At 33.6% G+C, this 12,463-nt stretch overlaps 1 protein-coding gene across 17 annotated transcripts in view; it reads left to right on the forward strand.

Annotated features, from left to right (window-relative positions):
* C2CD5 (C2 calcium dependent domain containing 5) overlaps window positions 1-12,463 on the forward strand; it is a 64,132-nt gene that overhangs the window by 16,353 nt on the left and 35,316 nt on the right. For 16 of the 17 annotated variants that reach the window (XM_080627862.1, XM_080627864.1, XM_080627855.1 and 13 more), the window contains 2 exons: window positions 3,592-3,677; window positions 9,159-9,267. In XM_080627862.1, the coding sequence (XP_080483988.1) occupies window positions 3,592-3,677; window positions 9,159-9,267 (195 nt within the window). Of the gene's footprint in view, window positions 1-969; window positions 1,162-3,591; window positions 3,678-9,158; window positions 9,268-12,463 lie in introns of all 17 variants that reach the window. The other variant, XM_080627860.1, reaches the window with a different exon arrangement.

Below are 12,463 nucleotides of genomic sequence, written 5' to 3' on the forward strand. Positions count from 1 at the left end.
ATGATACAGTAAATATTATCAAATTTGTGATACCCATTACTCAGAACGGCTGATGTGAGAAGTGTTTTTTAATGTACATTATGGCCCTCCTTTTTTCTCAGTCAGGTAGCTAGTGTGTTCATGCTTTTGAGATGGAGACTAACCTGGAAAAAGAGTCCAAATACCACAATATGAATAACTAAATAGAGAAGTCTGAAACTTGCGTGTGCATAAGCATCTAGTTTTCAGTAGCTCCAGATGAGGGGAATATTACCTTAATGTCTTTTATAAAGTAGAACTGTGATTGTGTTATCCATTCTGGTCTATATCTGTTCTAAATATGAGGGGAGTTTATTTTGTGCTGAGAAAGCCTGTTTTTGTTTGAAGTTAGATTTCTTCAGTGAGGTGATTTATTTTATACCAATGCAAACTAGGGGAGTATCAGACTGACAAAAAGCATGACATTTTGAATCAGGTAATACATTTTAATGTGACATAGTATATGTATGGAGGAAATTGAGAAGGTGGGAACTCCTTTTCTTAATGAGAACTTAGAATTCTACAAGATATATGACCTTTAAAAGTCATAAAACAAATCCATGACTTCTGAAAAATTAACTTTTTATACCTAAATAATCAAAGTAATCAGATTAAATGTGTGAGAAGACACTGTTATTTAGCCCTTACTCCATAGTATTTTATTATCAAATTTTGTATGAAATTTGAAATACTTATTAGTTTGCCATAGCTTTAAAAAAAAAAGAAATAATTAAAAATAAAGGTAATTAGGTCATGATTTTTAAAAACATGCTTCTCATTCACATTGTCAAGCTGTATTGTCATTCCATTTCTTTATATGTTGAGAAATAATTTAGCAATAAGTGCTAGTTCATTTTGAGAAAAAAAAAGCTTCATTTTGATTTCTTTCATCTGTTTCTTTAGTCATCTTCTGAACCTACATCTCTTTGTCTCTATTACTTTCCTCCACAGCACCTTCCCCACAGGGACCTAGGATTTTCCTGTTTCCCAGCTCCCCTACACTCTCTTGTGATTCCCCACATCTTAAAAAGTCCTGTCTCCTCTCGGGGTCTAGCCTTAACCCTCTACACTCTAGCCATGTCAGCCCAGTTGTTCTGAGGAAAAGTGTTTCTTTCACTGAAGAGCTGCTTCTGGCTGCTTCTGGTAGGATCAATCTATTTTGGCCTTTTAAACAAACTTTTAAGAAAATGTTGTTGTTACTTGACATAGGGGCATTTAACACACAGCCTTCTATAACCCTGTGGTTTTTTTTCAGTTAGCCTTTAAAAACTCCTGGCTACATGATTATTCATACTATCTCTCACCTCTGCCCCAAAAGCTTGAAGTAGCTTCGAAACTTCTTACAGGATTTTAAACATACATAGTTTATACTACAGACCTTTCTCCTTTATCCTTGAAGAATTCTCTTCGGTAATTGGACTAAAATAATTGCCATTTTTAACATCTTCTCATTCCCTTCACTTTGTTGTTCCTATGTTTTGCATGGAACAAGTACTTGCTCATTAATTCATTCATTCTTTATTGAAATAATAGCTATCAGGTAGCTAGCAACTTTGCTCTTTAAATTAATTTTTTTAAACAAAGCCCGTACAAACTTTTTATTTATACTGCCTCCTTTTCCATTTCACTGACATGCATTATTTTCATAGATTTAAATAGTTGATATTACTGCTTTTTTCTGTAGAAATTTATTTTGATCTGCTTGTATTTTTTGAGTTTATGTCCAGTATTTATGCTATGTTTGTCTGTCTTTAATATTGTATAGTCCCTGACAATGATGTTTAGAATCAATGTCAAATAGTAAAAGCAATTTAATCTTTTTGGATGGGACTATACAGATACTAATATTTTTTGTTTCCTTATCCAAGAACAGCTAAAAATATTTGTTAAAAATTGTAGTATTTTTACATATGTGTATATGGTAATGGTAGCCTAGTAATTTTTTAAAAACTTAGGAATGAATTAACATACATTATTAAGTCTGGTATTGTTTCCAGATCTCCCAGTCTTTGGTTAAGAGAAATAACTGCATTTTGGTGTATATGGACAGTCTCCTCATACATGTTTATTAAATGCTTGATCAGAAGAAAAAGGAAACTAGCAAGGAATTGTTATGTTAAATTAATTATAAATTGTGTAAAAGAAAAGAAAATATTGGCTTCGTTCATAACTGTTTGCACTGTGGTGTCTTAATTCATTCTGCTTTTGACACTTCTTTGTTTTTTATCCTGTGCTTTCCTATGCAACTTAGGTGTTTATTTTGCTTTGTCAAGCTAGCACTGATGGGTTTAGATAGGAGAAGTGATAGTATATTTTTAGGCATGAAATAGTACCAAGAAAGTCTGATTCACCAGCATTGTGTTTACTTTAGGAAAAACACAATCTCGGTATGTGTGTATTTTTTTATTTTGTGATTTCTACTATAGAGCAAATAACTTACTGTCATACATATAACCCGTATCTCAGCACTCCCAAGGAACTATACTTGAGTACAGTTCCTTGATAACAGGTGATTCAGTAGCAAAGATACTTCTGTATATGATAAACTTACCATCTCTTCAGAAAAGCTCCTGTACTGTAGGGGTGAGAGTAAAATTTATGAAGGAAGAAAAGAGATAATTGCCCATGGTATACAAAATTGGAGTTTCTTTCTTATTTTAATTTGCGGATAATCTGCAGGTTATGTGTGTGCAAATACAGTAATCAAAGTGTGGCAGTTTTAAATGCTGAGCAGTAGTCCTTAGCTTATTTGAATGGATCAGATGAGTGAATATTTCAGTACATAGATTTTAAAGAAAATAAAAATAATTGGTAATTTTTCCAGGGTTTATATTTCAAGTCAAAGGATGTACGCTGCCTTTGCAATTTTGTTTTTGATCCCAGTCACATGTTATACAGCAACTGCTGTATATATGAGTACAGTCTCCTTCCAGTGGTGAGGAAAGTTGTTTTGGTTTCTCTGAAACTCTCAGAAAGCCAGATTTTGATTACTGGATTTTTTTTTTGTTTTTCTTTTAACTGTACGATAGGAGAGAGAGATACTTGACTACGGATTAATCTGGCAGAGAGGCGTTATTCAACAGTGTGGAATTAATGGTGATTTTGCAGCCCTTTTTGATAAGGGCTGAAAATCTAATTATGTAAAAACTTCCTGTGAAAAACAGAGAAGGTAGATCTGTATTGAAATCATATGCAAAAATCTCAACAAAAAAAAACAACATTTGTATGACACAGGAAAGAATTGCAAACCTGGATCTTTAAGTTTTTATAATTTTAAGTTTTGTTTGGTTTTGTTTTTTTTTTAATTCAGATTGACAGCAGAAAAAGATCTTGGATCAGAGGGGGTTTGTCCAAATGCTAAAAAACCGCTGCTAGTCATGTGAAAACCAACCCCCAAAACACTCCCAACCCCAAATTAAACTATGATGCTCAGCATTTGTTTTTCATGATAATTAAAATTATGAGGATAATTTGACTGTTCTCAGTGACTATTTTATATATTTTTAATTAAAAGTTTTATTACAAATTATAATATATATTTCTTTGAATGTCATTTGTACTAATACTCTTCAGGAATGGGCAGTGGGAGTGCTGGAAAAGAAGGGGGGCCATTTAAAACTCTTTTAAGACAACAGACTCAGTCAGCTCTGGAGCAAAGGGTAAGGCATTTTCTACTTCTGTTTCTAATCTACTGAAGTGAAAATTTAGCTTGTAGTAAGTTAAATGTTTCCTGTTAGTTTCTGTTTAAAATTATGTGTAATTTTTAAGTCTGAGAATTTATTGCTAATGTTGAACATTTAATAGCCCTTTTACACACAAATTATTTAAATTTTAATATTGCTAAAGCATTAATAAAAGTGGAGCAAATAACTGAAATGTCCACAGTACTGAAGTGATTACAGTTGGCACTGCAAAAAACAGTTATTGCAAAAATTACTATTTAGTCTCTGTAAGTTACTAATGCATGTGCAAGTTTAATATTTTACCATTATGTATTTAGTTTTTACAGAAGCCAAGTCTTCCAATAGATTTAAACAATGTGAAAATAACATCTATAATTGCAAAAATTCTTAGTTTGAAAAATGGCGTTGGTGCATAATTTAGCCTCAGTTCTACTACATGAAATGGTATGTGTAGCCTTCAAAAATAGTAAACAAATCGAAATCACTTTCCAAGCAATAAAAGGGCTTTATAGATTTACAGCTTTTTGAAGAACCTCTGTTGGACTAAAAATGCCATCTGTTATTGTGCTGAATAGACTGTATAATAAAAAAAAATATTTTCATTTTTTATTTAAATTTGGAACTTTATTGGAACTCCTTGCAACTTTATATACTGCTTTTGTCAACATGTTATTAGTGGTGTTATATTCTTGAAGGAAGAAATGTGACTGTTTTCCTATTCAGAAATAAATTCTAGTTTATAATTTCTGACTACCTCAACTACTTACATAGAACCATGCATGTTTGTTGAAAACAAGATTAGCTGCATCTGTGAAATGTAAGTGAATAGCTACTATTTTAAGTGGATGATTCTCTTCTCGTTTTTCGTGTTATCCGTTGCTAAGGGAGGATCGCCTCATAGGTTCTGTAGAAGGCGGGTATGTTCCAAAACATCGCGTGACTCTTTGTAGCCCTTTTTTCTTGTCTTGAGGATTTCTAAACAATTATTTGATCCCCTCCCCCCACCAAGTTATGCAGACTTCTCTGTAAACTTGTTTATGCAAGGTTCTGTCATATTCTGTTGGTTTTGGGAGCATTTATCAGATCGGCGTATTTTTCCTTAGTTGCTATTTTGCATGCTGATACATTTCGGTTAAATTTTTAGTTTAATACAAATCCATGGCTTTTTGCTTTTAATGTTTTAGTTTGAAAAAAATGCTTTCAAAAAGAGGCTTTTCTCTGTTCACCTTTGATTTTTGCTACCATTTCAGGCATTTCATGGCTGATCTGTTATTTCCTTAGGAAGCTTTTTGAAAACAGTTTAAAATATAAATAAACAACACTTACTGTATTTTTACAGCTTGAATTATTTGCATGTTGTTTTGATAAGGGCTGTGTATTGTCTAGCAGGAAAAAAAATGCTGTAAAATGGGAGGGAAGCATATTGAGTCAGTTATTGATGATGATGTAGCAAAGCATGTGGACTGTTAATGGATAAAACGTGTTCATACTGGCTTTCTGAAAACTTCTTATTGGATGTTGGTGGGTTTTTTTTGCTATGATTACCTCATATGGTTATCTTAAGGTTGAGTTACTTAACTAGAATGAATAACACAAGTTATTTTGTCTCATTTAGTACCATGCACGTAAATAGTAAGTGCAGTGTAGTTACTTACCCGGGTTAGGGTAGCACTTATTTAGGGAAAAAAAAGGAATAAATTGAACATGTATTTTGACATGCATTAGGTTCTTTTGAGTCTTAGTTGAGTTTATTTGGGTATGTGGTATTGTTTATCAGATGTGGTTTTAATGTGTTACTTAAATAACCCTAATTGCAGACCAGAACAGATTTTGTCGGAAGGGTAATATTACTTGATTTCTTCTGGAAAAATACATCAGCTGTGGAAAACTCACAAACATGTTATGTTGTACATTGCTATATTTTTAGCAATACTCAGGATGCCTGTTGATAGCAAGTGTAACGATAGCACAGCTATCTCTGTGTATATTTTTATCTATAAATGTATATGCTATATTTCCATCAGTGGGAAATGAGCTTACTTTACTCATACAAAAATTAGCCTGTGTTTTTGTAGAAATGGCCAAATGCTGCTCTTGATGGTGTTTTATATCTCTGTTGATCTCAACTTGGACAATTTTTATTCCTCCACGTCTGCATTCTGCAAGTGCTTGTGAGATCTTTACTGCTGCTTTATCAAAATGGAGATCTGTCGATCTTCACCTGAAGAGCATTGCCAGATAACTGTTGTGTTGAGTGCAGTTCTCTGTGTGATTCTTTTGGCTGAAATGCTGACTTAAGCAACTGTTCTTTCCAGCCCATCCCCTCAGTTCAGTTGAAGAAAAATTGTAAGATTGTTTGACCACCTTGTGAGATGGCACAGTAAATGTGCTTAGAATAAAAATAATTCAACCAGGAAATTAACAATGGACCAGTTCCTTACTGTGGTTCAGCCTAGAAAGCTTTATGGACATACCTGAGCATTTTGAGCATTACCTGAGGGAGTGGTACAACGATGGGAATGAGTGAATGGCTGGAAGGGAACATCAGAACTGCTTCAGCTGCCACTAACACCAAATGACGTGTGTGTGTAGCCTTGTGCCATGTGCTTTTTCATTATTTTGTGTTACTTTGTATGTAATGTAGTTAAAAAAAGAATACTAGCAATACATGTATGCATATGCACAAATATTTTTAAACACTGTACTAAACAAATATTTATGAGGATTTTATTGTAACCTTATCAAACTTTCCCCATGCCAACTATAAAATCTCTTATGTAGTTGCAAGGATTAAACCGGTGACAATTCTTTAAGAGTCAATGCAGTCAATGACTGACATGGCATAGTGAATTGGTATTAGTAAAATGACCAACCATAGTAGCTTGGAAACTTTCAGATCATTGTGTCTTCTGACACACAGAAATACTCTGTTCTTGCATCACCATGATGTAAAGATAGTCCTTTGCAAATTGCAGTAATATAGGAGATTTGTAATACGGAAACACTGTATTTGGCTTCTAGGAATCTTTGTTTTCCATGTAAGTATAACTTTATAATTTTGAAATATTACAGATTACCAGATGCAGTTGGGGCTGGAACTTGTGTTTGAGTAATAGAATAATAATAAAAACCGCAAAGCCTCCAGATGAGCTTAAAAAACAAAAAAAGGAAAAAACCATAACATGATGATCTGTGTCAGAATGAGTGAGACATTGTTAATGGAATCAGAGCGTGTCAGAATGGTTGAGTGAGTCATTTACCCAGAGCTGTCTGTGGCTGGAATTGACTGATAGGACAGAGGTCTGATTTTAGCATGTATCGTAGTATAGATTTGCAAGTATCAATATGTTGATTGAGATAAAACCATGTTATTACCTTAAAATTTTATTCTGGTTTGTAGCATAGGAAATCAGGCAAACTGGAAGTTTGAACATACTAAAATTACTTGCGCTACGCAGCCTTATGAAAATGAACAAAATGAAAGTAACTTTTGAATTTCTATATAGATTAAAAAGTATCAGATCTGCTTGTGCTTTAGAGCACAGTTGTTGACTTTGTTTACTATGTACTGCTTTAGCAAAATGTAAGTGTGAGTGTAAATGTATGTATAAAATACAGGCTTAATGGAATTTATGTAGGTGGCATATGCAGTAGAATTTTTATTGATTTCTGTAGTTCTGGGAAAGAACATTTTTAATGTCAGTGTGGGATAACTATATTCAAGGGACAGCTAACGTGTATGTTATATAGTTAAATATAAGTTAGGCAGAATGAGTGTCATGGAATTACACAGGCACGAGTATTATCAGTATACTTGTGAATCACTGAACAGATTGTATTACAGAGCCACAGTGAAAGAGGGTTCTAACAAAGCGCTGATGTACTACATTTTTTCACTTTTTCAGCATGAAAGATGTACAGAAAAAGGAGTTCAGGCTGTGTTGTAGTCAAGAGTTTTCTTGACTATTCTGATAATCCACAAAGCACTTTATGATCTGTTAGAACCTTCTGGGGGAAGGATCCTTCTGTAGCCCTCTCTAGAGATCCATCTGTTCTCCTGAAGACAGTTTAGTCAAGCAAGTTTAGAGAGTCCTGTGGTGAAATCTTCCTGCTTTTCAGTTGCATCATAAAGCACCACTGCAGGTTTTGGTGGTTTTGGGGGGTTCTTTGTTTTTTTTTTTTCTTCTGGTTGTTCCTACTATGATTGCCGATTTCAGAGTTTGCTTCTTAATTTTGAAAGTCTTAAGTAAAATGAAAATCCAGAAAACTTGAGATCTATAGGACCTCTTTAAAGTTACATGAGTTCTAATAGTAAGAATTCTGAAGTATTAGTTTTTTAAAATCTACATTGGGCTTTAGTTTAAGAGGACTTTTCATGCCATGTATTGCTGGAAGAACAGTGATTCTCATTTAATCTGCAGCATGTATACTGTTTAGATAGAAGCTCAATTGAACTGTACTGTTGCAAGTGCTTCAAGTATGTGAGAAAGAAATCTATACTATACTTTCTCCCATATGAAATTATGGTGTTTATTTTTTCCTTTTGACCAGTTGCCATAACTATACAAACCATGATTGCATGACTTTTATTTTTCTTTTTTTGCCTCTGTGCATTTAGAATTGCTGAACATCGATCTATTGCCTTTCCCCCATGAGTGTGTATGTTAGACTTTCCATGGAAGGTCCCTGTAGAAAATTAAATCTTCGAGTTTTGGCCTCACCTCTTTCGAATATGACTGTTTTATTTCATTATGTGTTTCATGAAAAATTACTGCCTCTTGTGCGAACTACATTTTTGAGTAGTTCATGAAACTTCTTAGTTCTTAATTTTAATTATGAATTAGTAAAAACTAATTTATGCAAATAAATTGGAAGTAAGTTTCCTTAGTTTAAGAACTTATTTGTATTTTGAAGACTTATGCTTTATTCCAGAAGTTAGATATTTACTTGTTAAAGTTTGGACAGCAGCAGAGCAGGTACGTTTTCCTGTAATAAGACATTCATCATTCTTGCAAGACTACGCTTTGATCTATTCTGTGCTTCAGAATCAAACTGCAGTCAGTTGTAACAATGAGACCTAAAAAATTGAGACCAATGTTTCTTCATTTTGTATTAGTTAATGAAAGTAGAATTATGTTGTTTAGCTGCCATCCTAAAAGTGGACCAATAGAGGCTTTGCTAACAAAATGTGTAAAGTTTTGATTATTTATTAATATTGTGCTAGATACAACTCTATGGGGGAAAAGTATTCTTACACTGTATAATATCTCTGCTTTTATTATACTACGGGTACTTGAAGACATATGGTTATATAGTGCTTAGTAAGCCTGAAGGACGTTTGGCGTAATGTAACTGCTTTGCTTGTATTTCAGGGAAGTTATCAATTCATTGCATGTTCGTTGGCAATCAGCAGTGGTTGGTAAGCAGTCATTTGATGTTTGTTTTCAATCATAACAGGAATTTCCATTTTTTACCTTGACGACCTTTCCACCAGGCTTTCTCGTCCACGTTGGTGGTGTTGTCAGTGCACGGTCTGTGAAGCTCCTGGATCGCATTCACAATCCTGGTATGTTAACACAAGAACAACTTCCTTTGCTCTTGTTCAGTCATAATGATCATGTACTTTATCTAAAGTCTATTTGAAAAATGTATATTGAAAAGCAATATTTTTCAGACAATTTAAGCTTGAAAAATAATAGTCACTCAGAAGGTATGTTTTTAGTGAGAAATTTCAAGTTAATGAAATAATGAAGAACTTTGAATCCAGTAACTTTGCACTAAAAACAGTCTTTGAATTATTGAAGGTTTAATTATTTTTTTGCATCAAGTTTCAATATTAAAAAGCAGTAAGTTTTCATTCAAACACAAGTAAGATGAAATACTAGATCTCTAGCAACTATGAATATTTGCTGATTTTCAGCTCCTTGAAATCCTTAAGGACTAATGACTACAATTAAGCTAAATGTGTTGTTAACCTCTTTTTATAAAACCTTTACAGCTTTGTTTCTGTTTTTAAAACATATACTAAATAGTACTTTGAGATTTTTTTTTAATATTTACTTGGAACTCCAGTACTGGAACATGTGTATTTTGCATGTCCTAGTTCTGACAGCAGGATTAAGTGACTTGACTTTGAAGACTTTGTTGTTAATGTTTGCTGAGACAAGCCAAGGCATACTCTGTAAAAGGTTGGAATTAACAGTGCACTCAAAAATGCAGAGTAAAAAATAGCACCTGTAGTGGTTTTGCATGCACTAGTCAGGAGTAATAAGCAAAGTTTGTGCAAATGCATCTTTAAAAGCAGTCAAAACCAAAACAAAAAAAAATCCTTTTTTTTTTTTTTTTTAATTATTATTATTTTTCATTTTATTTCTTCTGCCTGTGGCCCAAGGCAAGTAATCCTGCAAGCAGGTAGATTTTTGTTGATTTAAAGATCCAGTAAACTGGCAACATGAAATAAAGTCTGAGACTTAATGTGAATTAAAAAACCTACTTTAAGGGATTTTTTTAAAGTGTATGAGTACACAGTATTGTTCTTCCCCTCCCCCTTCTCCCCGATTTTTAAGATTTATTTCCACAGTCTGGAGAGAAGATTGAAAGGAATGTCAAAGTATAAGTTATATGCGAGTTCTCCCTTTGTTTGCCACAAAGTTGTCTTAGGCTTCTGTATTTTCAACAGATTTCTGATATGGGTCATTTATGTGCGAAATTTACTGTGTGGTAAACTTATTTAGGTCAAAATAAATCAGTTTTGCTCAGAAGTTTTAAAAACTAATTTCTTGCATTATGCACTTCTTTGTTTTTACCAACTGACTGAAGTCAGGGTAAGAAATAAGAGAAGGTAGAGATGCATATTTGCACAACTAGGTGGCTCTTTGCAGTGTTTTTGCGGGACTTGTAGATTGCTCCTGACAAGTGAATGTAAGATGCATGATACTTTGAACTCAGTATATTGCAAACCAATGAAAACAAAAGGGGAAATGAAGGCACATGGCTGTGGGAGGGAAGGTGAAGAAGTAGAAAAAAAGAATTCTGATGCTGTGATGAAATATTAAGTCAAATAATTCTGTAAAATGGTAAAGGAAACAAACTGGCAAATAAACAGGAAAATGTAGCAAAAGAAAGAACATTTGAAGGTGAATCGAGAACTTACTGATAAGACAATAATTGCTATATACTGTACACTTTGATCACGCCTAGTGCTAGATTGCTATAGCATGCTCCTTTTTTCCCTTTCTATTTCAGCCTCTTATTAACTCTGCTGTCTGTGTCTTTCCAGTTCCTGTGGAGTGGTGTTGTCAATTGTGTTCTTGTTGGTAGTTTTTTTTCACTATTCTGCTCCTATAACTGATCTACTAATTTGCTGTTTTGAACTCAGCCTTTGTCGGAATTATGGGTAACACAAGATCATACAAACTGCTAGACTGGAATAGTTTCAATTCAGGTATTTTACTAGTCATTCAGTACTACATACGCTGACAGAAATTATGGCAGCTCAGTGAAGTTCTTAGAAATGCTGTAGGGTATTCAGGTTAATGCTTCAAATTTAAATCTGTTTGATCATCAAATGCCTAAATGTCTTGTTTTAATGTTGTTAAAGGCTTTCTTTAAAATTGCAAAACATTGTTTTAGTATAAAGTAGTACTGTTAAGAATAATATCAATCTGGAAAGCTGAATGTTCAGCTGATTATTTTATAGTTGCTTTCAGCTCAGTGACCATGAAGCAAGTAATTTAGGGAAAGAGTTCTTTATAAAACTGGGATAACATCAGGTGTTAATTTTTTTTTTTTTTTTTTTTTTTTTTTTTGTGGTTTTTTTGTTGGTTGCTTTATTTTTTTTATTTTTTTTTTTTCTGCAGGGTAGGGGGTTATTGGTGAGTTTTGGTTTGTTTTGCATGAGCTTGCACTTCAGCAATGGTTGTACTTCTGTTAATTTCAGGAAATTGATGGATGTGTTTGTTCTAAATAATAGATATAAAAATTGTCTGAGAGAATGGAAAATAGATGAAGAGGACTATCTGTTTAAAGAGAAAGGATAGTATATCATCCAGGATTGGTTGGTTCATAAATCTTGTACTATAAAATGCAATCAGCTTGCAGGTCTTACAGCGTAATTATTTGAACTTTTTAATTGCTTTAGCACCTAACTTGAACAAAAGCCCCAATATTCTATTTTTTATGCAGCTTTAGGGATCAACGTGTATAACTTCCTTATAGAGTGGCACAGAGAATAATGGATGAGTTGATGAGGCAGTCTACTGAAAAGCTGCATACAGTACTGGCCTGTCAGGGGGTGAAATAAAGACCTTTACCTCCACCCCCCTTTTCCTCTGGAAACATAACATGCTTTTGAAGAAAGGCAGGCATAACTTCTCTATAATACCCAAACCAGCAGACCTTGCCAATAGTCAATGTTTTTAAAGTTGGTAGGGTAAAAAGGTATAAAGCTGGCCTCTGGGAGTTTGTTTTCGCTTGAAACAAACTTTCCTTCGTGGTACTTCACTGTTGCAGTGCGGCTCTGTGTCCTGCTCTAAACTTCAGTTTGGATTTCCAGGTATCCTTGTTTCTTGCTGCAATAACCATCCTGTAACATTATAATTATGAAGATTTCTGGTTTTACTGGTTTTATTTGCTTGTTCTAAAGTGATAATATTTAAAAATTAATTTTACTTTCTGTATGAAACTAATATTAAGAAATTCTCAGATCTGTTACTGGTGTGGCATAGTCTGAATCAAGGTGTTAAAAATGCATCAAAATTTTT

The sequence above is a fragment of the Psittacula echo genome (assembly GCF_963264785.1).
Source record: "Psittacula echo genome assembly, chromosome: 1".
In the NCBI taxonomy this organism is placed as follows: Eukaryota; Metazoa; Chordata; class Aves; order Psittaciformes; family Psittacidae; genus Psittacula; species Psittacula echo.